The sequence below is a fragment of the Oncorhynchus mykiss genome, chromosome 13 (assembly GCF_013265735.2).
Source record: "Oncorhynchus mykiss isolate Arlee chromosome 13, USDA_OmykA_1.1, whole genome shotgun sequence".
In the NCBI taxonomy this organism is placed as follows: domain Eukaryota; kingdom Metazoa; phylum Chordata; class Actinopteri; order Salmoniformes; family Salmonidae; genus Oncorhynchus; species Oncorhynchus mykiss.
Window position 1 is genome coordinate 39,850,949 of NC_048577.1, and position 24,826 is coordinate 39,875,774.

Genomic DNA, 24,826 nt, shown 5'->3' on the forward strand with positions numbered 1-24,826 from the left:
GCTGGTGATTCTCTGATACACCTCTACTCAGACAACACCATTCTGTATACATCTGGCCCTTCTTTGGACACTGTGCTAACCAACCTCCAAAACAAGCTTCAATGCCATAAAACACTACTTCCGAGGCCTCCAAATGCTTTTAAATGCAAATAAAACTATGTGCATGCTCTTCAACCGATTGCTGCTTGCACCCTCCCGCCTGTCTAGCTTCACTACTCTGGACGGTTCTGACTTAGAATATGTGGACAACTACAAATAGCTAGGTGTCTGGTTAGACTGTAAACTCTCCATCCAGACTCACATTAAGCATCTCCAATCCAAAATTAAATCTAGAATGCTCACTCATGCTGCCAAACATACCCTCATAAAACTGACTACTGATCCTTGACTTCGGAGATGTCATTTACAAAATAGCCTCAAACACTCTACTCAGCAAACTGGATGTAGTCTATCACAGTGCCATCTGTATTGTCACCAAAGCCCCATATACTACCCACCACTGCGACCTGTATGCTCTCTTTGGCTGGCCCTCACTACATATTTGTCGCCAAACCCACTGGCTCCAGGTCATCTATAAGTCTATGCTATGTAAAGCCCTGCCTTTATCTCAGCTCACTGGTCACCATAGCAACACCCACCCGTAACCCGTAGCACGTGCTCCAGCAAGTATATTTCACTGGTCACCCCCAAAGCCAACACTCCCTTTGGCTGCCTTTCCTTCCAGTTCTCTGCTGCCAATGACTGGAACGAATTACAAAAATCACTGAAGCTGGAGTCTTATATCTCCCTCTCTAACGTTAAGCATCAGCTGTCAGAGCAGCTTACCAATCACTGTACCTGTACACAGCCCATCTGTAAATAGCACACCCAACTACCACATCCCTATATTGTTACTTATCCTCTTGCTCTTTTGCACCCGTGGCTTTACGTGCACATCATCATCTGCACATCTGTCACTCCAGTGTTAATGCTAAATTGTAATTATTTAGCCTCCATGGCCTATTTATTGCCTTACCTCCCTGCTCATCTACATTTGCACACCATGTACATAGATGTTTCTATTGTGTTATTGAATGTACGTTTGTTTGTGTAACTGTGTTGTTGTTTTTGTCGCACTGCTTTGCTTTATCTTGGCTGTAAATTAGATATATACAGTGGGGCAAAAAAGTATTTAGTCAGCCACCAATTGTGCAATGTGATTTTCTGGATTTTTTTTGTAATTTTGTCTGTCATAGTTGAAGTGTAGCTATGATGAAAATTACAGGCCTCTGTCATCTTTTTAAGTGGAAGAACTTGCACAATTGTTGGCTGACTAAATACTTTTTTGCCCCACTGTATATATATATATATATATATTATATCTACAGTGCCTTGCGAAAGTATTCGGCCCCCTTGAACTTTGCGACCTTTTGCCACATTTCAGGCTTCAAACATAAAGATATAAAACTGTATTTTTTTGTGAAGAATCAACAACAAGTGGGACACAATCATGAAGTGGAACGACATTTATTGGATATTTCAAACTTTTTTAACAAATCAAAAACTGAAAAATTGGGCGTGCAAAATTATTCAGCCCCCTTAAGTTAATACTTTGTAGCGCCACCTTTTGCTGCGATTACAGCTGTAAGTCGCTTGGGGTATGTCTCTATCAGTTTTGCACATCGAGAGACTGACATTTTTTCCCATTCCTCCTTGCAAAACAGCTCGAGCTCAGTGAGGTTGGATGGAGAGCATTTGTGAACAGCAGTTTTCAGTTCTTTCCACAGATTCTCGATTGGATTCAGGTCTGGACTTTGACTTGGCCATTCTAACACCTGGATATGTTTATTTTTTAACCATTCCATTGTAGATTTTGCTTTATGTTTTGGATCATTGTCTTGTTGGAAGACAAATCTTTGTCCCAGTCTCAGGTCTTTTGCAGACTCCATCAGGTTTTCTTCCAGAATGGTCCTGTATTTGGCTCCATCCATCTTCCCATCAATTTTAACCATCTTCCCTGTCCCTGCTGAAGAAAATCAGGCCCAAACCATGATGCTGCCACCACCATGTTTGACAGTGGGGATGGTGTGTTCAGCTGTGTTGCTTTTACGCCAAACATAACGTTTTGCATTGTTGCCAAAAAGTTCAATTTTGGTTTCATCTGACCAGAGCACCTTCTTCCACGTTTGGTGTGTCTCCCAGGTGGCCTGTGGCAAACTTTAAACAACACTTTTTATGGATATCTTTAAGAAATGGCTTTCTTCTTGCCACTCTTCCATAAAGGCCAGATTTGTGCAATATACGACTGATTGTTGTCCTATGGACAGAGTCTCCCACCTCAGCTGTAGATCTCTGCAGTTCATCCAGAGTGATCATGGGCCTCTTGGCTGCATCTCTGATCAGTCTTCTCCTTGTATGAGCTGAAAGTTTAGAGGGACGGCCAGGTCTTGGTAGATTTGCAGTGGTCTGATACTCCTTCCATTTCAATATTATCGCTTGCACAGTGCTCCTTGGGATGTTTAAAGCTTGGGAAATCTTTTTGTATCCAAATCCGGCTTTAAACTTCTTCACAACAGTATCTCGGACCTGCCCGGTGTGTTCCTTGTTCTTCATGATGCTCTCTGCGCTTTTAACGGACCTCTGAGACTATCACAGTGCAGGTGCATTTATACGGAGACTTGATTACACACAGGTGGATTGTATTTATCATCATTAGTCATTTAGGTCAACATTGGATCATTCAGAGATCCTCACTGAACTTCTGGAGAGAGTTTGCTGCACTGAAAGTATAGGGGCTGAATAATTTTGCACGCCCAATTTTTCAGTGTTTGATTTGTTAAAAAAGTTTGAAATATCCAATAAATGTCGTTCCACTTCATGTGTCCCACTTGTTGTTGATTCTTCACAAAAAAATACAGTTTTATATCTTTATGTTTGAAGCCTGAAATGTGGCAAAAGGTCGCAAAGTTCAAGGGGGCCGAATACTTTCGCAAGGCACTGTATATATTATATCTATATATATATATTTGTAAGCAAGTACATTTCCATGTCACTCAATATTACATCCCATTGGGGGTTGGAACCTCTGATCCCCTGAGTGACAGCCATTCAGAGTGATTGTAGGTCGTCTTCAGTCTGACCCTCATGACCAGCTTCATTCCCAGTGGTCTATGCTAGGATGTGTAAAATGAACTATTGAACCAATCGATAGACAATTTGAAACATGTTTTTGCGAGACCTAGGAGTTATTTCAAACATGCTTCTGATTCTTGTCTCTCTTTCGCACCACACAATTGTTGTCAATCAATCACATGTATTGAAGCTATAGCAGATGGGGCGGCAGGGTAGCCTAGTGGTTAGATCGTTGGGCTAGTAACTGGAAGGTTGCAAGTTCAAATCCCTGAGCTGACAAGGTACAAGTCTGTCATTCTGCCCCTGAACAGGCAGTTAACCCACTGTTCCTAGGCCGTCAATGAAAATAAGAATTTGTTCTTAACTGACTTGCCTAGTAAAATAAAAAAGCCCTTTACATTAGCAGATGTCACAAAGTGCTTATACAGAAAAACAGCAAGCAATGCAGATATAGAAGCACGGTGGCTAGGAACATTTCCCTAGAAAGGCAGGAATCTAGGAAGAAACCTAGAGAGGAACCAGGCTCTGAGGGGTGGCCAGTCCTCTTTTGGCTGTGCCGGTTGGAGATTATAACAGTACATTGCCATTAAGGTCAGATTGTCTGGTGTACCTGAAAGATAGATTTTTATTCCATAGATAGTGTGGACATCGCTGAGCCTACCTTGTGTCATGCTATTTCCGTGATACATTTCAAAACCCTCTTTTTTCTGCCTGACTCATTGTTCGGTTATGAGGGAACAAACTCACAGTCAATTATATTTCTCCCAATGCTTTTAATTAATGTCTTCAGTATAATTCTGTAGGATCTCACCTCTTCTCAGTAGCCTCAGTACAAGGAGCAAGCTTGAGAAATGTCAAGCCTGTAAGTTAATCACTGTGTTAGACCTTAATACAAATACCATAAATGTCTATTTGGCATCTTCACTCAGTTAAGGTACACATTTATTTCAATATCATGAGTCTTGTAAGCTTTTACTACAATTTGTATATTTTGGATCTGGTTGGGAGGCAGACAGCTCCACCTAAATACCTGTTGTCATGTTATAGCCTATTATTTATAATTTCCATCATTCACAGAAAGGATCATCCACTATATTAAGTCGGGGGTCAGTTATTTTTCATGAGCTGATGGTCGGGGGGCAGGAAGATAATTATAAATCATTTTTAGACCGCAAATTGACACCAAGAAGCCCAAACAGATACAATATTTGACTTAAACAATAATTTCAAACCTTGCTTACATCTGTGTATAGTTACATGTTTCTCTGTATTACGCGTGGGAATACTTGGGAACAGATTTCCAACATTTAAATCACTTGCCGTTGGTTTCATGGTGTTTTACAGTCTTTTATGTCTAATAATAAAACTTGCAGGCCAAATCTGGCCCGTTTACAGGTTGACTTGATAATGTTTGACTTCAGGTACATATTCCATCAACTGTTCCCTGTACCAAATCAACAATAACCCGTTGTGTTAATGCTGGTGTAGTTGGCTGAACACAAATATCCTTTATTACTGTGTAATTTTGAAGCTATAGCAGATGATTATGACAGAAGACACAGGTATAGCTAGCTAAATGTGACAGGTAGATCTACCCTCTTCTTCACAGTGTATTTCTTACATCCCTCCGCAACAGCCCGAGGCGGGGAAAGTGTGCCTTCACTTCCTGTGACTATATATGGAGACCACCGGTATAGCATGAGTGAAGAAGAAAACATCTCCAGGAAAAATGAGAGCGTTTGTCTGTGATCAAATAAAATAAATTAACGTTTATTGCGGCCGATGACTATCTACTATCTTAAAGAGACAAACACCTATTTTCCGTCGATTTTGTTGTGCCAAAACAGGAACTCAGAGACGCAAGCAAAAACATACGCACATCGCAACTGTGAATGAGAAAGCTACAGGTGAGCATTATTTTTCTTTATCTACAGCATTTCAACTTTATTTAGTTGCGCGTATACCATCTCTATTCCATGTCTGTTTGTTTTAAAGATGAAAAGAGCACTTTGCATTATTGATTGTATTCTGTTTCAATATGTGAACATTTTGGAGGGGACATTTCATTGCTTCCATACCTGTTGAATTTAATTGTAACCAACTTGCGTGCATAATCAACGAATATTTTAAAAAGTTGACAGATACATATTTTATGCCATGGTAAATCTCATGTGTATGAATGTCGTTTTGTTGTCACTTAGCTGCTAGTCCCCCTTTAAGTTTATTATTCTATGAAAAAGTTGTTTATCCATCCCCTCAGAATCCAGTAATATTAATTTCGGTTTTAAAATGAAATCCTAGTTATTCATTATGCTTTTGGTTGATCTGTTGGTTGATTATTGACCAGAAAAAAAGTACGAACAGGTGATTTCATTTCCTCAACAAGATGTTGTCTAATGGTACGCACTATCTTTCAGAGGATCTTGTGTTCTCTAACATGCACTCTGCATGTGATCTTTCAAAGGATTTCATCCTATTGTTCCATCTTAGTTGTTCATGTCAATGATACGTTTAGAAAAGCTGCAACCTGTTCCCTACATTGGTCAAGGCAACCCAACCTTGCTGAACTGAAACTCTTATTTGGTATGTGGAAATAATTTAAGAAACAGACAGGCAGAGAAGCGCACACATTTTTTTTTAAATACAGAAGTATGTATGTCAATGATTATTTTCACTTAAAGGCTAGATGTGTGAATTGATAATAACTGCATAGTTACACTTATAGTGCTTTCAACAAATCTCCATTACTGCACAATTAGAATCCTTTGTAGAGCATACTTTCCCCCAATCATCCAGTCCTACAAAATTGTCATGAAGCACAGTTTTCTGCATGAGGGATGTATTCGCCAAGAGAACCTGTCTTATGTATATATCATGCAGTTGTCTTGGAAACTGACTAACCTGACGTAGGGATGGTTGGTGTGTTCGTTATAGCAATCACTCCTGGTAACCTCCCTTTTAACTTTTAACAATACTTCTGAAAGTACCGATGGTCTCTCTCCAATAATTGTGCGATATTGGCCCTCATTTGTGCATTTCAATGATGAGGTTTGATGCATAATCAGTCTGGTCTTTGTGGCAATACACTCTGCACTCAGACGATTTGCATGTGCCAGAGAGGTGTATGACTGTTATGCAGATTGCAGGAATATGATTTCCTTTTTTAATGAAGCTCTTTAGAGGTAAACAAAAACAAGCGGGGTCCTAAGTGTTCACTTAGAAGGAGCTCATTAAGTATCTTAAGGAGACAAATAACTCAGACAGGTGTTGTTGTATTTCCACGGCACCTAGAAAGTAATCACTTAGAGTTTTAATAAGGAATTACATTTCATCATCATGTACCAAGTGGATGCATTCAGTGAAGAAAATATTATTTCCTCCACTGAATTTTGCCTCTCCTACATGAGTAGCCTCATAGCCTGTAATTAATCCTGCATCATATTACGCTAATCAAAATAATTTAACAAAATGTGCCTCTGGACACACATCGTAATGTCCCAGAAGACAGAAAACTCTGAATCCGATTTTCTTTTACCATTTTGTTTCACACAATTCTTAGAAGTCCCCCTTGAGTTCTCTTGAGAAAATAGGTCTCTCAATCTTATACAAAGAGAACAATTACAGAATAGTCATGTTATGTCTGCACACTGCATTTACAGTGCTGTATTGAGAGTAACATTAGCACACAGTTTGATAGTGCTGTTATTTTTGGGATATGCCTAATGTATTGTGACATGTGATTGTCTGATTGCTTGGTTCTGTAACGGTCACTTCAGTTTGAGATATGAAAAAACACGGTTGATTAGAAATCGCTGTCGCAGAGATATCATTCTAAACACAATCAGTCACTTGAATGGTTGTTCCCACATCTATGGTTACATCTATGGCTATAAAAAAAAATCCATTCTCTTATTGATTGACGGTTTAAATCTGTCTGTGTGGTACAGTTTCTTCCCTCAAAGCTTTAGAGACTACTTTAGAGCCTCTAAAGACTCTACTTTAGAGGCTGCAGGTTAGTGGCTACTTTTGAGCCTCTAAAACCTCTAATTTAGATGCTGCAGGTTAGAGGCTACTTGATTCTAGAGCTTAGCCCTATGAGTCACACTCTCAGCACTACTGGTGCTATAAAAAACACTGGCTAACACTGTCTATTCCCCGCACCCCTCTCTCTCTCTCCTTAAATACCCAAAAGAGCAACTTGTGAAAAGGTGGAGTGAGAGGGTAACTTCATTTCGATGTGTCCATATGTCAATTTGGCCCTTATAGTAGGACTACGTATGACTATGAGTCTACGGATCCAGGTCGTATTATGTTGGTTGAAGGGTTCCCCGGTCCTTTTTTCTAAAGAGAGACGAACACGCTGTGAATCATTCATTTGTCCCTTCACACAGGATCATGGTTTTGTAAAGGATCGAGCTCATAAGCATTTACCCTCACCATCATGCAACCTTTCATATAATATAATATATCCTGTCATAGTCACCATGGTTGATATTGTGTTGTGTTTGAGGTTGTGTTTGTATTGAGAGTTGAGTTGAGTAGAATAGAGAGGAGACCTTCCTTATCTACATAACATAACCAGTCTGTATTGTTTTACATATCATGTAATGCATTGCATGTACCCAGTGTATTCAGAGAATAGTCATAAAAGTGAATTCTCATTGAATAGAGAATTGTTGCTCCCTGCAGTATGCCCTTGTTCATGTGGATCTCTAAGTAGTTTCTGCTGTGTTGCCAGATTGTGGCTTTGTATAGCCTAACTAGCACAGAAAGACTTTACCCATGCTGTTAAACAGCTCCCAGACTCAATCCCACCAACACTGACAAATATTCACTGCCTATCGATCTCAGATGCAAAGTGTCAGTCTTATGTCAATCCTGAATTGAGCGCCCGCTGATCAACCTATCAGATTGGCTCATTGGCTGTGCAGGGGCTACTGAGAATAAGCTGCTACCGTGGAACCTCTGATTGTCATCGGGTGGTTCTGCCAAAGCCTAGAGGGGATCAGAGCCCTTATCTATCTAGACATGCACACAGATCCCAATGATACTGTAGCTATGTCTCCCCATTCCATGTGAGGAATTTTCTCTCCATGTTCAACAAGAGCCTTAAAGGTTTGATGTGGAGCTCCCAGCCCAACATGTTCTGTTTGCCATGTCACAATGCCCAGGACTCTAGTATGGCTGTTATGTTTGTGTTGGACATACAGTGGGGCAAAAAAGGATTTAGTCAGCCACCAATTGTGCAAGTTCTCCCACTTAAAAAGATGAGAGAGGCCTGTAATTTTCATCATAGGTACAATTCAACTATGACAGACAAAATTAGGGGGGAAAAATCCAGAAAATCACATTGTAGGATTTTTAATGAATTTATTTGCAAATTATGGTGGAAAATAAGTATTTGGTCACCTACAAACAAGCAAGATTTCTGGCTCTCACAGACCTGTAACTTCTTCTTTAAGAGGCTCCTCTGTCCTCCACTCGTTACCTGTATTAATGGCCAAGACCAAAGAGCTGTCAAAGGACACCAGAAACAAAATTGTAGACCTGCACCAGGCTGGGATGACTGAATCTGCAATAGGTAAGCAGCTTGGTTTGAAGAAATCAACTGTGGGAGCAATTAACTCCCACAATGGAAGACATACAAGACCACTGATAATCTTGCTCGATCTGGGGCCCCACGCAAGATCTCACCCCGTGGGGTCAAAATGATCACAGGAACGGTGAGCAAAAATCCCAGAACCACACGGGGGGACCTAGTGAATGACCTGCAGAGAGCTGGGACCAAAGTAACAAAGCCTACCATCAGTAACACACTATGCCGCCAGGGACTCAAATCCTGCAGTGCCAGATGTGTCCCCCTGCTTAAGCCAGTACATGTCCAGGCCCATCTGAAGTTTGCTAGAGAGCATTTGGATGATCCAGAAGAAGATTGGGAGAATGTCATATGGTCAGATGAAACCAAAATATAACTTTTTGGTAAAAACTCAACTCGTCATGTTTGAGGACAAAGAATGCTGAGTTGCATCCAAAGAACACCATACCTACTGTGAAGCATGGGGGTGGAAACATCATGCTTTGGGGCTGTTTTTCTGCAAAGGGACCAGGACGACTGATCCATGTAATGGAAAGAATGAATGGGGCCATGTATCGTGAGATTTTGAGTGAAAACCTCCTTCCATCAGCAAGGGCATTGAAGATGAAACATGGCTGGGTCTTTCAGCATGACAATGATCCCAAAAACACCGCCCGGGCAATGAAGGAGGGGCTTCGTAAGAAGCATTTCAAGGTCCTGGAGTGGCCTAGCCAGTCTCCAGATCGCAGTCCGTGTTGCTCAGCAACAGCCCCAAAACATCACTGCTCTAGAGGGAATCTGCATGGAGGAATGGGCCAAAATTCCAGCAACAGTGTGTGAAAACCTTGTGAAGACTTACAGAAAACGTTTGACCTCTGTCATTGCCAACAAAGGGTATATAACAAAGTATTGAGATAAACTTTTGTTATTGACCAAATACTTATTTTCCACCATAATTTGCAAATAAATTCTTTAAAAATCCTACAATGTGATTTTCTGGATTTTTTTCTCATTTTGTCTGTCATAGTTGAAGTGTACCTATGATGAAAATTACAGGCCTCTCTCATCTTTTTAAGTGGGAGAACTTGCACAATTGGTGGCTGACTAAATACTTTTTGCCCCACTGTAAGTGAGCCCTTGTCAAATCAATAAGGTCCTTTCCCCCTGATTATCTGTAGATGAGCCATTCACACAGGTTTCAGTCTGTGGGCCTGAGTGACCACTTGTTTGGCCCACACACAAAGGATTCATCAATCAAAAAGATAGCGGTTAATTGGGTTGGTTCCATAATGATGTTGTTTTTGTGTGCCTTTGAATGTAATTACATTTTGACAAAGCGGAAGGTCAACATGTGGATATCTTTATTATGTGGATATCTTATTATTTAATTATCATTTTGCAGAATGTCCATTTGATTGCCAGTCGTTAATGAAAAGCATTCTTGACATTTCAGTGGTTTGTAGAGCATCCTGAACATACATAACGTAATAAATAATAGAATGAATTACTTCCAGTGTATGTCCCAAAACCACAATAATATTGAGAAATGACAACTGTGGAAAATACAATTGGATTAGAGAAAAAAAAAAAACACACACACACACACACACACACACACAGTAGGCCATATACACTACAGTCCATGCACATAATCAAGTCGATCTCCCATAGGACCAACGAGATCATTTAAACAATCTGTATTCTGATGGACTGGCAGGATCGTCACCAAACATGGCTAAATAGATAACACTTGTGGACTAATTGATAACAACGGCATTCAAATTACATTTAATAAAAATGCCTGCCTTCTATTTTGAAAAATATATCATGGCAGAGTCTGTTCACTCAATCCTGAAGAAATGAGATCAAGAAAGCTTGCTGTGAGACTCCAGGGTCCCACGGATGGATACACTTTACAGCAGCAGTCTAGGCTGGCTGATGTCATTTGATAGATACCAGTAGGTTAACCAATCTATAAGGATGATAATGACATCAGCGGCAGGATGAGTCCCCGGCGACGGAATGGGATATATTTTTTTTATAGATATGAGTCATAAATCCATTTTTTTATCTCCATCACAATTGGCTTTGGAAAGAACTGTGTCATTCTGGCTCCCTGGGAGTCTGATGATTGGGTATTAGCAGTCCTTTAGCCTCCCTGAATATGGAGATGAGGAGATGAGAATCTAGGTGGGATCGGGACCCACTTTTTCCTCATTGGTGCTGTGGTGTGTTAAGCTAGCCTGGCCAGGGGAAGACTGATATAATAACATTAAGTGATTATTTATGCAGCCTGCCTCGGTAGAATTCTGTCTACCTGGATTTACCAACCCCTTTCTCTCCCTCCACCGTTACCATAGAGACCCCTCCATCCCCTAACAGCAAGGAGCCTTTCGCTGCTGGGGCTCGCTGGCTTCTCACAGGAGAAACACAGTGTTGAGCAACGCCGTCAGTCCCTGTTAAGGTTCGGGCACCTGTGATGTGTGTGTGTGTGTGTTTGTGTGAGAGTGAAAGTGAGAGTGAGAGTAAGAGAGACAGATATTCACTTGGCTGTGAGTGTTTCCTTGGCACGTTGACTCGTTTTTTGTCACTGGGACTTGATGACTGAGAGAGAGGGACATCCAGTTGGGAGGCCAGCCACGTCTAATTGAAACGAGCTGCTCACCTGGGAGAAGGCTTCTACCTGACTGTGATGCTTTGCTAACTATCACCAGTCAGAGCTGCAAGTGTATACCTAACAGACAAGTATTGCATCTGAGACACAAGCAGGTATCTGGTGTTAGTAGTTTGCTCGGTTAAAACGGCATCAGGTGTCTATGACCTTGGGGAAACATGAAACGGTGCACACAGTTGACCAATATATAACAAATCTCTCTCACAAAAGCCTCCCCTGAGAAATGAAAATGTGAAATGAAAACAGTACTTCTTATCATGTGGGTTTAACTATGGTGTCGCTGTATAGGAAATAGTGGCATGAGATTCAAACCCACTTCATTCATAGGCAGTAACTCTTTTGACCCATATCCAAGGGGCACTGCAATCCAGAACCGTCCTCACTGGTTGCATCATAGACATATGAATACCTACATCGATGATACTATTGACATTCTAACTAACTCTGTCTCGACCAGTTACATTGAGTTAATTCCTATTACAAATATATTGTCTAGCTAGCTGTTATTTAATGTGTCACTTTCACTGTTTTAAGAGAAGGCAGAACACAGAGCTGCCAGTCTGTCTCTCTTCCTCTTCCCTCAGAGATGTGACAAAAAAAATACATTTGCTGTCAGCTGATGAAAAGAATGTATATCTGTCCCCTGAAAAAACTTTGCCATCAATCAAACCCTCTCTCTTGTATCCATGTCATTTCTTGTCTTTTAGTGCCTTTTAGTTTTTTCTCCACCTCTACATTGTACTGTTGCTGCGTCTACTGGTGTCAGCCACCATACAAGCTGGTCAGAGGCTGGAGAGTGACTCATACTCACTGGGGTGGAACCTAACGATGGCCTTGTTCTTTAGAAATCTCACATCGTGTCACAGTTTAAATAGGACCCTTAAGAACAAAGTCAGGGATGAATTAGATGTCTGTGGTGATGATACTTCTATCTTAGCAGCACTTCTCTCTGCTACAGTAGATGGGGGTCGGCGGAGGAGGATTTGAGAGAGCATTGCTTTAATGAGAGTTATTGCAGGTAGGCTTGTCACAACAGTGGCCAACCAGCAAGTCTATGATGAAATCAAACAGCATACGATATCAGTCAGCCTTGGACAGAAATAGCACGTACCTTCTGCCATGGGTTGAGCATAATTGAGTTAAGAGGGTGTGATTACTGTGATTAGTCCTGTGTTTATGTAGCCAAAGGGAAGCTCCTCAAGTAGATATATCACATCTGTGGTAGATACTGTATATCCAACTATAGTTCAAATAAACACTGGGATAAACAATTACAAGGATTTTCAGACATTTACTGAACATTGTTGTACAACCTGACACATGTTTTAGGCTCATGTTCATGTGAATTATTCTCCTTGTGACCCCAGGTAGTGAATGAGCATGACGACGTTGCTGGACCTGAAGAGCAGTGTTCTGAGGCAGGTGCAGAGGAGCCAGTCTCTGAGGGGGAGGAGGGAGCCATCAGCCTCAGCAGCCAGCAGCATCCCCGTCACACACTGCCCTGACCAGTTACCTCACGGGTGAGTCTCACACACTGCCCTGACCAACTATCTCACGGGTGAGTCTCACACACTGCCCAGACCAACTACCTCACGGGTGAGTCTCACACACTGCCCTAACCAACTATCTCACGGGTGAGTCTCACACACTGCCCAGACCAGCTACCTCACGGGTGAGGCTCAATGGCACACAGAATCAACAGCAGTTATAATCGCTCACATGCATGTAAACACGGATATTCACTCACACACTCATTCACTCAGGTAGTAATAATAATAATATAGCACTTTTCATTACAACATAGAATCTCAAAGCGCTTGCAAATAAACTATTTATTAAAAATGGAAAGCGAAAGCTGTCTCTAGTCAGGCAGTTTGAAATGGCAGTCAATCTCTGGTGTGGCTTGAGTGGAGAGAGGGATATTGATGGTAGCCAGGGAGAAATTCAGTCTGACGGATACAGCTGCACACACACAAGCATTCAGACTGGATGAAGAAAAGGTTCTTCTGTCTCTGAGAAGAAGGCCTAGTCTGGTGCGGGGGACTATAAATATTCTGGACAAACCCAATATGTTTAATGTGTCCCTCTCCTCTACTCCAGAGATGGGACCTGTTTCTAAAATGCCTCGATCAGTCTGGTCTTCCCCAAGGAGACATCAAACATCCCAAAATACCAACAGCTACATGCACAGTCAGACACTTAGTGAACGGGGAACATTTTTTTTGGGGGGGGAACAACACTTAGAAATACTTAAATGGTCTATCATTTATCTTTAATATGTAACTCTAGAACTTTTCAGAACTTTTATTGAAAAAGAACGAACCAAATGAATCCAATACGTGTCAACAGAATTTTCTTATGTTATTGATTAACACATTTATTTGATTGATTAACCCCAAACTGAGATGGTTGTGATGAGCTGTCATCCTAAGAATATTGGCAGATGAATTGTCCACAGCAGAATTGACAGGCGCAGGTGAATAAATCAATTGTTTTTCCATTCGTCCTTTGGAGCGAGTCTTCTGTTTTGATTCCTCTTCAGCTGAATGTCAAAGCCATAAGTAATGGGCATGTGAACCTTGAGGTTTCTATAGCAACCCAACAACGTCTGTTTGTTACAGCCTGCTCCTAAAATATGAACAGCTAGATTGTTAATGACGGCGCCTATTTTATTTGTGAGGGAGAAAAACACCTGTGATGCTCTGAGCAGAACCTTTTGTAATTATTACTTTGATCTGTTGAATTATTAAACACTGGCTCTTTAAAAGACTTGAGGAGCTACAGCGACCCAACACTATTGATACACAGGGGAGATTGGGGTGGGTTCTCTCAGGGGTGGGTTCTCTCAGGGGTGGGTTGTCTCAAGGGTGGGTTGTCTCAGGGGTGGGTTGTCTCAGGGGTGGGTTGTCTCAGGGGTGGGTTCTCTCAGGGGTGGGTTGTCTCAGGGGTGGGTTGTCTCAGGGGTGGGTTGTCTCAGGGGTGGGTTGTCTCAGGGGTGGGTTGTCTCAGGGGTGGGTTGTCTCAGGGGTGGGTTGTCTCAGGGGTGGTTTGTCTCAGGGGTGGTTTGTCTCAGGGGTGGGTTGTCTCAGGGGTGGGTTGTCTCAGGAGTGGGTTGTCTCAGGGGTGGGTTGTCTCAGGGGTGGGTTGTCTCATAGGTTGGTTGTCTCATTAGTTGATTGTGTCGTGAGTTGGTTGTCACAGTGCTAATTACTCCCAATTTAAATGGCTAATTACTCCCAATCTAATATTTTTAAGGGTAACGTGGGAATTTGATAAAATAACTCATCCACCCACCTGGTCAATTTATGTCAGCATAACGAAACATTGAGGTGAGGAGAATTTGTGTATTTTTGCTAGGTAAATCTATCGACCTACAGTGCATTTGTAAAGTATTCAGACCCCTTGACTTTTTTCACATTTTGTTACGTTACAGCCTAATTCTAAAACTGATTAAATAAAATGTGTTCCTCATCAATCTACACACAATACCCCATAATGACAAAGCAAAACCGTTTTTTAGACATTTTTGCAAATGTATTTAAATAAAAAGAAAAACAGAAATACCTTATTTACATAAGTATTCAGACCCTTTGCCATGAGACTCGAAATTGAGCTCAGGTGCATCCTGTTTCCATTGATCATCCTTGAGATGTTTCTGCAACTTGGAGTCCACCTGTGGTAAATTCAATTGATTGGGCATGATTTGGAAAGGCACACACCTGGGTCCCACAGTTGACAGTGCATGTCAGAGCATAAACCAAGCCATGAGGTTGAAGGAATTGTCCATAGAGGTCCGAGACAGGATTATGTCGAGACACAGATATGGGGAAAAGTACCAACAAATGGCTGCAGGATTGAAGGTCCCCAAGAACAAAGCGGCCTCCGTCATTATTAAATGGAAGAAGTTTGGAACCATCGAGACTCTTCCTAGAGCTGGCCATCCGGCCAAACTGAGCAATCGGGGGAGAAAGGCCTTGGTCAGGGAGGTGACCAAGAACCCAATGGTCATTCTGACAGAGCTTTAGAGTTACTCTGTGGAGATGTCAGAAGGATAACCATCTCTGCAGAACTCCACCAATCAGGCCTTTATGGAAGAGTGGTCAGACTGAAGCCACTCCTCAGTAAAAGGCACATGACAGCCCGATTGGAGTTTGCCAAAAGGCACCTAAAGACTCTCAGACCATGAGAAACAAGATTCTCGGATCTGATGAAACAAAGATTGAACTCTTTGACCTGAATGCCAAGCATCATGTCTGGAAGAAACCTAGCACAATCCCTACGGTGAAGCATGGTGGTGGCAGCATCATGCTGTGGGGATGTTTTTCAGCGGAAGGGTCTGGGAGGCTAGTCAGGATCGAGGGGAAAGATAAACAGAGCAAAGTACAGAGATCCTTGATGAGAACCTGCTCCAGAGCGCTCAGGACCTCAGACTGGGGCGAGGGTTCACCTTCCAACAGGACAACAACCCTGAGCACACAGCCAAGACAACGCAGGAGTGGCCCAGCCAGAGCCCATGTAAATATGATATTTCCGTTTTTTTTATTTGTAATAAATTAGCAACAATTTCTAAACCTGTTTTTGCTTTGTCATTATTGGGTGTTGTGTATAGATTGAAGCGGGGGGAAAAGACAATGTAATCAATTTTAGAATAAAGCTGTTACGTAAAATGTGAAAAAAGTCTGTCTGATTTACATGGGGGGGGGGGGGGGGGGGGGGGGGCGGTTGGTTGTCATTATCAACTCCATTATAATACATCCCAAGCTCTTTTGTGCTTTTTTTTTGTTGTGTTTTCAGCTTCCTTCATTGCCTCTCTTTCACAAATATATTTTCTGCCACACACCCACACACACATGCATGTGCAAACACACGCATACACACACACACACACATTTACTTAATGTCATATGGTATTCTCACGGCATATAAAGCTTCATTTTGTTCTGAATATTGTTAAGTCAAAGAAAGACTTTGCTATTTACAAGACTCGACTCTGTATCCTATATATCTTCATTTCCTGTTACTAAAGGAATGAGCTAGTAGCGAACAACCAAACTCGTACTGTGACATCCAACCCCGTGTTGGGGCTGAGTGTGTTTGATGGCTTAACTCCATACTGGGATAAGATTTATTTTAAAGGCTCCCCATTTCAACCCAAGACATTGTTCTTTCTCCTAATATTAAAACAAGTCTTGTAAATGCTTCCCATCTGAAACAGTTGGGAACAGTTTGTTTATATATTATGACAACATTTTGTGATGTTTGGTCATCTGCACGGGTTTTTTTGGGCTGTTTGTGCACACAAAAATGTCTCTCGAGGCAAGCCGAAGTCAGTAGCCTAAGTCTAAGGATTCTAGGAGTCTAAGGATTCTAGCCTAAGGATTCTTCAATGAAGTGTTTGTCATTCAACGAGAGACGACTCGTTTTCATGCAAATTATTTCACTTGAGAAATACTGCACCAAATGTCTTCGATCTAAAATCTCAACAAAAATAAAAAATGTACGACACATTTCATGAGTGAGTTTGAGGAAGAGTATACTGGCTATGGCATCTCAAGATGAACAAACAGTACTATTGCTACTTTTTTTCAAGCAAATGTCTTTTAAGGGAGTATGCAAGCACACTCGTTTGGTTCGACCGAGGCATGCTGACACCTTAACAGTACCGGTGCTGTGAAACACAAGAGTAAAAAAATAAGTGTGACAATCAACCCCGGTCTCCCCTTTATCAACCCAGCTATGGGATATGAATTGGATCAGTATCACGTCAATCTGACCCATTGATTTGCACTGAAAATGTGACATTCTCCCTCCATCCATTTTGTACCTTCCTGGACTGCAACGAGAGAGATTATAATTAGACCTGGCCCCTGTGTCACCATGATGGCTCTAAACGATCACTCACTCTATCACCACTTGGAGAGAAGAAGGAGGGAGATGGAGGAAGGAGATAGAGAGAGACTTGTCTTCCTCTGCCAGGCAGGCAGCAACCATGGTCGTCGTCTCCCACTGAAGAATGCTAGAGTGAACCCTGAGTGAAGTCTGACTGAGCCGCTGGACGCTCATCATTAGGTTGCATGAAAGCCCGTTTGTGTCCATCATTAGCCATATAGAGGGATCGAGAGAGAGCCGACACCTATGATCCACACTGGCGCTCATTCCTAAAGATGCAAATGAGGCATGGCTAAAGCACCGGTGTCCGGCCCAGTGTAGACGACCCAGGGTGTAAATTACCCAGATGGGCGTCTGACGTAACGTCAGTTCCAGGTCAGAGACAAACACACATGGGGGAAAAGATTATAAGCAGTTGTTTCTTCAGTCAGAACTAAATAATCACAATGTGGGTTCTCATCCATGGTTGGAAGGAAGCCATTATATGTTAGTCGTGCTTAAAGAGACATCACATGTAGGAAGTACTGTAGATCCCCAGTGAGGAAATGTACCCTGAAGAGGAGATTATTAACCAATAGACAGACATTTCCTGAGGGTGATTGTATTTTCTAATGACTATGACTTGCTCTTTTCAAAGTCCTGTCCTCACCTTAAACACGCGCCATCATTATTCAGGCATTACCGGATTATTCCCAGCTCATTGATTTGTAACACCATTAGAGGGATTTGAATGTCTTAATTCATTATCATTAATATTAAAGAATGCAGGAAAGACCGGAACACTCACACCTAGCAAACATTCTCGATGTGGTGTTTTGGGAAATACTTTCTGAGGCTTTGAAGCTGCATCCTCATAACCCTCAGGATGACTATTCATATGGGGACACAGGCTATGTAAGATACATGTAAGAGAAAACATTTATTTTGTAAAATAGTTTTTTTTTCTGTCATGTTTCAGCATATACCCAAACACATGAAGTATTCCTCTGTATTCATCTGTATATGTTCGAGTCTGCATGTCTAGTTGCCTGTTTCAGCTCATAATTCACCTTTTAGACAGCAAAACATGAGCAAAGCTTTTGAATAAATATTCAAAATAAAATGGAATATTAATAATAAACTGTATTGGAAGAAGCTGTTTCCTAGCAACATAAAAGTGTGTGTGTGTGCGTGTGTGTGTGTGTGTGTGTGTGTGTGTGAGAGAGATAAATACAGAGAGAGAGCTAGAGAGAGCGAGTGAGACAGAGGGAGAGGAATAGAGAGAGGAGGGAGACAGAGAGGGAGAGAGAAAGAGATTGACTGACTCACACAGACCCCTATAATTTGTGATTGTGGGTTTTTCTTAATCACAAATCTGCAAAGAGAACCCAGATGTCAGAAAACACAATTACAAAGGTTAAAAGCGAAAGGTGCCAGTGGTACACTGAACATTGAGCCAAAGTCTTGTTTTGGATACATGGTGTTAAATGTTGATAGACTCAAATAACCTATTTAATCACCACATGACTCATGATGTAACCAACCTGGTAACAAAGCAGACAAGCTTGGCATGCCTTCACAAAAATGTCAGGTTAGCTGTCAGATATGAAAGTACCTATTTAATGAGGCTGACACGTTACAGGACTACCATTTTCCAACATAAATAAAATATCTGTACCTTGAATTCTGTCACTGTATTGAAGGAATGTTTTTCATGCTCATTAATTAGATGTCTACAGAAATGAGGTATTTTAGCTCTTTGGGGATTCTGTCAAGCTTCCATTGTAAAGACAGACGGGCATTCTCATTCCTCTGTCATCCTCGTCCTGTACTAAACGTACCCTGGCCACAAATAATCAGGGGTGTTACCAACCACCACCTCCTGCTCCCTGGAGACAGTGTCTCAGACATGGGCGTGGAATGCAATGCATGGGGAGATCAGTGGGCGCTGTGTCGGCTGCCAGCAGACTGCCACGCACCCGCTGTGATGTGACAGGCAGCGCTAATAAAGGTGCGTGACTGAGAGGGGGCCATGTGGACAGCTCCTCTGTCCTCTCTCTGCATAATGAGACAGGGGGTCTGAGCTAGGAGGGGGGGGGGGGGGGGGGGGGTGGAGTGGAGGTGTCAGGCCTGTATTGTTGCCTGGTGCTCTGCCATACAACTCATTCTAGAACACTCCTCTAGTCTGGGGAGGGAGGAAAAGAGGGGAGGGGGAGGGGGTATTCCCAAGGTGTTCAGTTGTGCCAGTGAATCCCTCCAACCACGAATGTGCCTCATCACCATGGCGACTGGGGATATGAAATTAGCAAGTGGCAGGAGTCCAGGAATTCACCAGCTCAGAGAGAGAATTAGAATTAGAATAACGGTAACGGTAAGGTAACGTTCGATGGCAGACATGGTAGGATGGCTTTGAATCTTTGTTGAACTTCATATTAAGTGTAGTGCAGTGAGATGATTCTTATTGAATCACCACAGATGGGCTGCTGTCTCACCTTCTATCCACTGTCTGTTTATACTGGTCTTAGGCTACCATAAATTCCCAGACACACACGTTATTTAAGTGATAATGCCAGAGAAGCCGTTATTTGGAGGATGTATTGGCACGGGTGTTGTTAGGCCCGAGACGAAGTTGGGGGCTGGCAAACTAGCAATATATCCTCCAACCACCGGCTTCGAGGGCGATATCACGTTTATAAAACGGGTTCTCAACATATTCAAATAATGCTTAACATATTTTAATTTAAATGAATTTATTCATACTATTTCATCCTTCCACAAGATATAGTCCCGAAACAAATCTAGGGTTGCTGCCCAAGCCGGCTGGTCGTTCGTTCTGTCGGTTCGGTTGCCAGAGACGCGACCCAGTCATTCAGTCTTTTTGTTTTGTATCTATGGACGCGACCCAGTCGTTCGTTCTAAATGTTCCATTGGCATACTGGCTGGCAACGTTCTTATCCCTTGCTTGCTAACTAGCCAACTATGACTAATTTACAGTCACGTCAAACAGTGCAGACAGAATAACAATAGCAATTTGTTTATACTGTTTTCTAGTGACATTTAACAATAAGCTAATGAGGCATGATTTCGCTGGCATAGAAAATGTGCTCTCTCGTTAGGACACTGTTGTTTAGAGGAGCTAGCCAACAACACAGCTAACACAATAACTTGAAACTGAAGCTGGAAAGACTGCAAACTAGCTGCACTTAATTTAGTTGGACCTTTTTTCAATTAACATTTCTTTGTAAATATCTATAAAAAACGCTGCATGCCTCTCTCTTGTCCCGACCCTTACACGTTCATTACTACGGGACAGTTGGATGAACATTGAAACAATGTTGCAAATGTTGGTTTATACATATCTCCCCGTTGAAAACTAAATGTTAGTCTAAAAGAAATGTGAGATAATGTCAATATGCTTTTTATAGTGGAGATCAAGTGTATAACTTTCCTGCATGGGTTTATGAGACAGTGGATTGCACAGTCAGATGGAACAGAATAAATAGGAATTTTAATGTCATAGATTTAGCCGGTGGTAACTTGTGGAATAGACACGTCTGGAATGCGCTTTTTAACCAATCAGCATCCAGGATTAGACCCACCTGTTGTATAATGACAGACAATTCCCCTCAGACTTGTTGCTGCAGGAAGGAATGTCTGTTTAGTCTAGTGAAAGGACAGGGCTACTGAATCATGTATAATGTAACAGTTTGTTCATGATAGTCTACTGTATGTGCTGCTGGTTGTGATTGACAGCTCAGCATTAGGTCTCCTTTAGTCTTTTGCTAAATGGAAACCAGGCATTAAGAAAGCATTTCTCTATATAGACCCGTTAGGACAGTTTTGTTTCTATAATCTTAACAGAAAATTCATAAATCATATTTAACAGAACGTGTCAAATGAGAATTTAATTGACAGTGTTATCCCTCTGTATGTTTTACAGGCTGTCTGAGGGGAATGGAGAGTTCTTTGTGCGTATGAATGGCATCCTCCAGAAACAAGAGAATCTGCTGCGTGCTGCCCAGGCTGAGGTAAACCCTAAACCTCCTTATGTTTATTTAAAGGGGCAGTGCAGTCAAAAATGCGATTTTCTTGTAATTGTATTATTATTTTTAAGTAGGATAATGCCCTTTTAGTTTTGGAGCTTTAAAAAACGAACAACAAAAAATGACTGGAATTTCAGCCTGTTCAGGTGGGATGGAGTTTTTGGCCCACTGCATGACATCACAATCTGATCTGATTATTCTGACCAATCATCTTTTATTTGCATATGTATCCTCTTACTTTGAAGGGGTAGGCTCTAGAGTCTAGACTATCCTATCTGCCAGTCAGGGCTGTGCATATAAATATATTTACATTTGTGTCAACACGCCCACAAAATCAGATTGAGCAATGATAAAAAGTATATTTTGAGTTATTTTCATGTATTAACCACACACAGGGATTTTTTTAGACAGTGATGAAAAAAAAAGACTGCATGGGGGATTTAAGCAGGAAGTTCCTTGAAATGAAAATCCTTTTTTTTAAAGGAGACTATAGAGGAAAGGTCTTGGGTAGTATACACATACTTTGCTCTCGCCGGTCCCCTCTGCTATGCCTATGTAACGGGGGTCAATGTGCTGCCAACAGCTTAACTTCCTCCACTGTCCCACACTGGGCTCGAACCAGCGATCCTCTGCTTCGCAACACACGTGACCGCCCTCCTTAACAACGTTCCACCCGAAACGTACTGTCTGGATCCCTCGGTCTGGTACATTTCAAGCTATTTGTGGAGCTAGCTTACGGTACGTTCGTAACTCTGTGTTACACAGTGGGCTGTGGGGACAGACGGACAAGGTTGAGAAGGACGCGCAAAAGGCTGGAGGCTCAGCTGTCAGAAGAAGCTGCTCTCCATGGCTCTCTACCCCCTCACTTCCCACACAAGAGGAAAGAGACTGGGACAGAATGGGGCGCTATTAAGATGTTTATCCGAGACCACTTGTTTTCCACCCTCTTCAGCTATTAAAGTGGTGAAAGGGGAACAAAAAGAAAATCAATGATGCATTCATTGCCTCTGTCTGATTGTGTGCCGCGTTTGAAGGCGAAAGTGTTTGGTTGGCGATAACAGCTCATTGTGACTTAACCTCACAACCCTTTCCAAGCCTTATTGAAGCAGTCATGGTGATGGAGCCTGCTTAAGGGAGATTGTGTGGCTCTGAGGTTTAAAGTTATCTCTCTGTGTGTCTCCGCAGTGCGAAGGGGAAGGTAACACAGCCGCACCACCAGCAGAGCACGTAGACCAGGCCTTCGTTCCAGAGAGGTCCAGCAGGAGAGAGGTGAGTAGCCTGGGCTCCCTAGGGTAGAACATTAAGCTCTAGCGATGGAGGGGTATTTTACTTGTTATTGGCCTTTTCTCATATTGTAACGCGATTCGTCTTCCTCTGTCGAGGAGTATGACGGATCGGACCATGTTGATGTTTATTAACACTGAACACAAAAAAATAAAAAATAACAAGGAGAACGAACGAAAACAAAACAGTTCTGTCTGGTGATGACACAGAGACAGAAAACAATCACCCACAACTAAAATGGGTAAAACAGGCTACCTAAGTATGATTCTCAATCAGAGACAACGAACGACACCTGCTTAGAACCATACCAGGCCAAACACATAAATACTACATAGAAAAAATAACATAAACTACCCACCCCAACTCACACCCTGACCAAACTAACACAAAGACATAATAAAGGAACTAAGGTCAGAACGTGACACATATCTAGCTCCCCAACTAGAATCTAGTGTTCTGACCCAGTTTGCCTCTATCCTCACACGGCTGTAGCTAGCTACACTGTTGCGTAAACCTCACACATGGTTAGCTACAGTAAGGTCACATCATTCTATTGACAGAGACATGTTTCCCAGCTCTTATTTAGCAGTGACCCTGCTTTAAGAAAGAAAAATGGTGGTTTAAGGCATTCACTGAGGTTGTTTTCTTCCAGCTGGACCTCCTGTATGAAGAGGCTGTTTACACGGTAGTCAACAGGGTGGGCGTGCCCTCGCCAGAGTACGTCACCAATGAAGGCGACATCTTCAGTTATCTACTGAAGGTACACACACTCCTTTGATCGGCTAAACAACCCACCTGGCCAAACTCTCTCACACACACACACACACACACGGCAGAGACCAACAAACACTTACTCTCATACAGATAAGCACACACACACACTTATGAATGCACCCTAGTGTGCTGTAATTTACACTTCAAATACTGACCAATAAAATAGACAAGACCAGAAAGAGCCAAGTAAGCTGAAATAATTACTGCTGGAAAACCAACAGCAGAAATCAGATTGTCTCGTCATGTGACTCCTGTTGTAAACCCCTCCTCTAATCTCTGTCCTCACCAACTGATCCTAGAGGTTCAGTCCGGCGGTAGAGAGCCATGTTTGCTTTGAGACATCTGTAGGAGACTGAGCAGATGTGCTTTGGCTTAGAGCTGATTAAACATCAAAGCCCAGGCCCACTGAGTATTGATGTTCAGCTGTAATATTACATCCATTCAGACTCTGTCACTCCAAAGCTGCATCCTTGCTTCCTCTGTCGCTCTCTGCTTGAGGTGGTGGACCAGGGCACATGTCCCCATGCTTGAAGTGACCCCTGGTTCTCTTTGGCCTTTTGAAGATAGTGAGATTGAACCTGTACAGCCATCTTGGGTCGTGCTTATGAGAACGCAAATCATTGGCAAGGGATGTAATGCTTAACACCATTGTATTATTGTTTCAAATAGTTTTAAAGTTATGCTGTGGTTTATAAAGCATGCAGGTCAAAATTCAGGCAGGAGTACAGTTGGATGTGTATTGCAAATATGCTCACAGACCTATGAGGCTCTCTTGCAAAGAGCACCCTTTCCCACTGTCTTCCCTCTCCTAGGTATTTGATATGGGTCAGGAGGAACATGACATCATTCTGCAGAGAGTCCAAGAATCCAAGGTGAGATGCTTTGTTCCACTTCCCATCTTGTCAACTTCCATCTTCTGTCTCCTCTCCTGCCACTTCCTGTATCTCCCATCTGCAGACACACGCCATGTAAGCTGTATGAACAAGATAGCACCGCTGAGTTGTCACTGTGAGGATCTTTCTGTCTGCACCATATGTGCCTTTCTTTTGTGTTTAGCTATACACTGAGTTTACAAAACTGCTCTTTCCATGACATCTTTTCCACTGACCAGGTGAATCCAGGTGAAAGCTATGATCCATATTGATGTTACTTGTTCAATTCAATTCAATCAGTGTAGGTGAAGGGGAGGAGACAGGTTAAAGAAGGATTTTGAAGCCTTGAGACAATTGAGAACTGAATTGTGTGTGCCGTTCAGAGGGTGAGTGGGCAAGACAACATATTTAAGTGCCTTTGAACGTGGCATGGTAGTCAGTGCCAGGTGCACCGGTTTGTGTCAAGAACTGAAGCGCTGATGGGTTTTTCACACTCAACAGTTTGTCATGTGTATCAAGACATCCAGCCAACTTGACACAGTTGTGTCAAATCATTGGAGTCAACATGGGCCAGCATCCCTGTGAAACGCTTTCGACACCTTGTAGAGTCCATGCCCCGATAAAT

At 42.2% G+C, this 24,826-nt stretch overlaps 1 protein-coding gene across 3 annotated transcripts in view; it reads left to right on the forward strand.

Annotated features, from left to right (window-relative positions):
• Positions 1–3,630: 3,630 nt before the first annotated feature.
• LOC110486329 (BAI1-associated protein 3-like) overlaps positions 3,631–24,826 on the forward strand; it is a 37,883-nt gene continuing 16,687 nt past the window's right edge. Inside the window, exons 1-6 of one of the 3 annotated variants that reach the window (XR_005035535.1) lie at positions 3,631–5,018; positions 12,728–12,880; positions 21,169–21,256; positions 22,457–22,540; positions 23,208–23,315; positions 24,142–24,201. Coding sequence is in view for 2 of the 3 variants with exons in the window: in XM_036941042.1 (XP_036796937.1) it covers positions 12,735–12,880; positions 21,169–21,256; positions 22,457–22,540; positions 23,208–23,315; positions 24,142–24,201 (486 nt within the window). In the remaining variant the exon portion in view is untranslated. Of the gene's footprint in view, positions 5,019–12,727; positions 12,881–20,842; positions 20,928–21,168; positions 21,257–22,456; positions 22,541–23,207; positions 23,316–24,141; positions 24,202–24,826 lie in introns of those variants that run through there. The other 2 variants (XM_036941042.1, XM_036941043.1) reach the window with 2 other exon arrangements.